This window comes from Carica papaya, chromosome 4 (genome assembly GCF_054855325.1).
Source record: "Carica papaya isolate Zhongbai chromosome 4, ASM5485532v1, whole genome shotgun sequence".
Lineage (NCBI taxonomy): Eukaryota > Viridiplantae > Streptophyta > Magnoliopsida > Brassicales > Caricaceae > Carica > Carica papaya.
In genome coordinates, this window is record NC_142312.1 from 13,025,287 (window position 1) to 13,027,104 (window position 1,818).

Genomic DNA, 1,818 nt, shown 5'->3' on the forward strand with positions numbered 1-1,818 from the left:
CTCACTTTTTTTATCGTCCTCTCACATACATCACTAATTTGTTTGCCTCTTGCATTTTTAATTAGTTAATGTAGACATATATATACCTTCAGTATCGATTCGAATTTCCTACTTAGTAATTTAATCGTGTATACAGTTTTTTGTTGCTATTTGATTAATGTGGAATTACATTTTAATAATGACTGAAGAAAACGAATGAATAACTTCTAAATTGCTTTAATGCTTAACTAAATTGATGAATTTTCTTTACCCACTCAGACCTTGCAATGCAATTTCAAAAAATTGTTCTTTGCCTTTGTACGCAGATATATATATATTATAGAAAATACGGATAATATATACTACCCATAAAAAAATAACTTTGATGTGGGTAGGCATAGTTGAGATGCTAATACAGAGAGAGAGAGAGAGAGAGAGAATTTAAAGAGAGAAAGCAGCCTCAAGCAATTTTATAAGATTAAATATGAGTCAATTAGTGGTAGGCATAATAATATTAAGCTAAGCAAGCTCTTGATTCTTCTCCACAAGTCTCACTCCATTGGCAGATCTAAGCACATTAGCCTGCATATATAACACACCAAAACCTAATTAAGTGTTTAAGTTTGACAAACGTCCACGACATATGAAACTGAACGTTCACACGGAATGATGTATATATACATATTTATTACCTGATCTTCACTAATTTCTACTGCAAATCCATCAACAATCACCAGAGAGGATGTCTTCTTGTAGCTTCCAGGCTCCAGCGCACCGGCCAAAACCTCATCATGCTTCTTACTTACATACAAATCAAGCTCATTTGCTCCTTCCTTTGTTCTATATATTATGGTACATATATATATATATATTAGTTATACTTATATTAACAACACATTTTCTACCTAATGAATTAATCATGCTATTATATGTATATATATGTGGGATGAAAGAAAGACATATAGAACTAACCGATCGGCTCGAAGACGTTGATATTCAGGATCATAATTCATGAAAACAAAGTATAACTCACTTCTACCCTTTCTGCTTCCCATTCTTGCTCTGATCTCCTCGATCCTGATACCTGTTCTTATTTGATTGTTTGGTTTTTTTCTTTCATCACCGCCACATGCTCTACCTTTATGTACATCACCTGCTTATTATATATATAGACACTAAAGTCACCAAACCCACATTTCCAATTCGGAAACAAAAGATGCTTTTTGGGAGAAAAACAAAACAAAAAAGAAAGAGAGACAGTGACAGAGAAAAGAAAAAAAAAACAAATCAATATATATAATTGCGTTTTCAAACTTTTTTGTTTCGATTTTCTTGTTCTTTTTTATTTTTTTTTTCGGGCTGAATCGTGGAGAAACAAAATTGAAAAAATTTATATATATATATATATATATTGCTGTGATTAGAGAATAATAATTTATTTATAAAAAAGAAATATATATATATATATATATATATACGGACACATGACCATGCTGTTACAAGTTAATGAAATATCCCAAGGAAGCAGAAATGATCCATGCTCGAAGTTTCTCGGAATTATTAATTTTATATTTTAACCACACGCTTAATCAAGGCAAGGATAAAAGTCAAACACGATTACTAATTAAATAAGAGAGAATTGATGTCTATTGCTTGCTCATAATTCCTTTTGAATCTAAAGCTTTCCTTTCATATATGCACTTTAATATAATATTGTAGGTTAGGTTACAGAGTTAATATGTATTGAATATTATCATTAGGTTTCTGAAGAAATTGCTCCATTCATTTATCAATATATATATACACATATATATTTGAATATGTATATTGTCAAATCTT

The 1,818-nt window shown here is 30.2% G+C and overlaps 1 protein-coding gene across 1 annotated transcript; it reads right to left on the reverse strand.

Moving 5' to 3' along the window:
* Positions 1-419: 419 nt before the first annotated feature.
* LOC148266284 (subtilisin-like protease SBT2.5) lies at positions 420-1,182 on the reverse strand. Its single transcript, XM_088217878.1, has 3 exons — positions 952-1,182; positions 672-819; positions 420-561 (listed from the first exon to the last, which is right to left on the reverse strand). The coding sequence occupies exons 1-3, from the start codon at positions 1,032-1,034 to the stop codon at positions 499-501; spliced, it is 294 nt and encodes a 97-aa protein (XP_088074004.1). The 5' UTR covers positions 1,035-1,182; the 3' UTR covers positions 420-498.
* Positions 1,183-1,818: the final 636 nt, after the last annotated feature.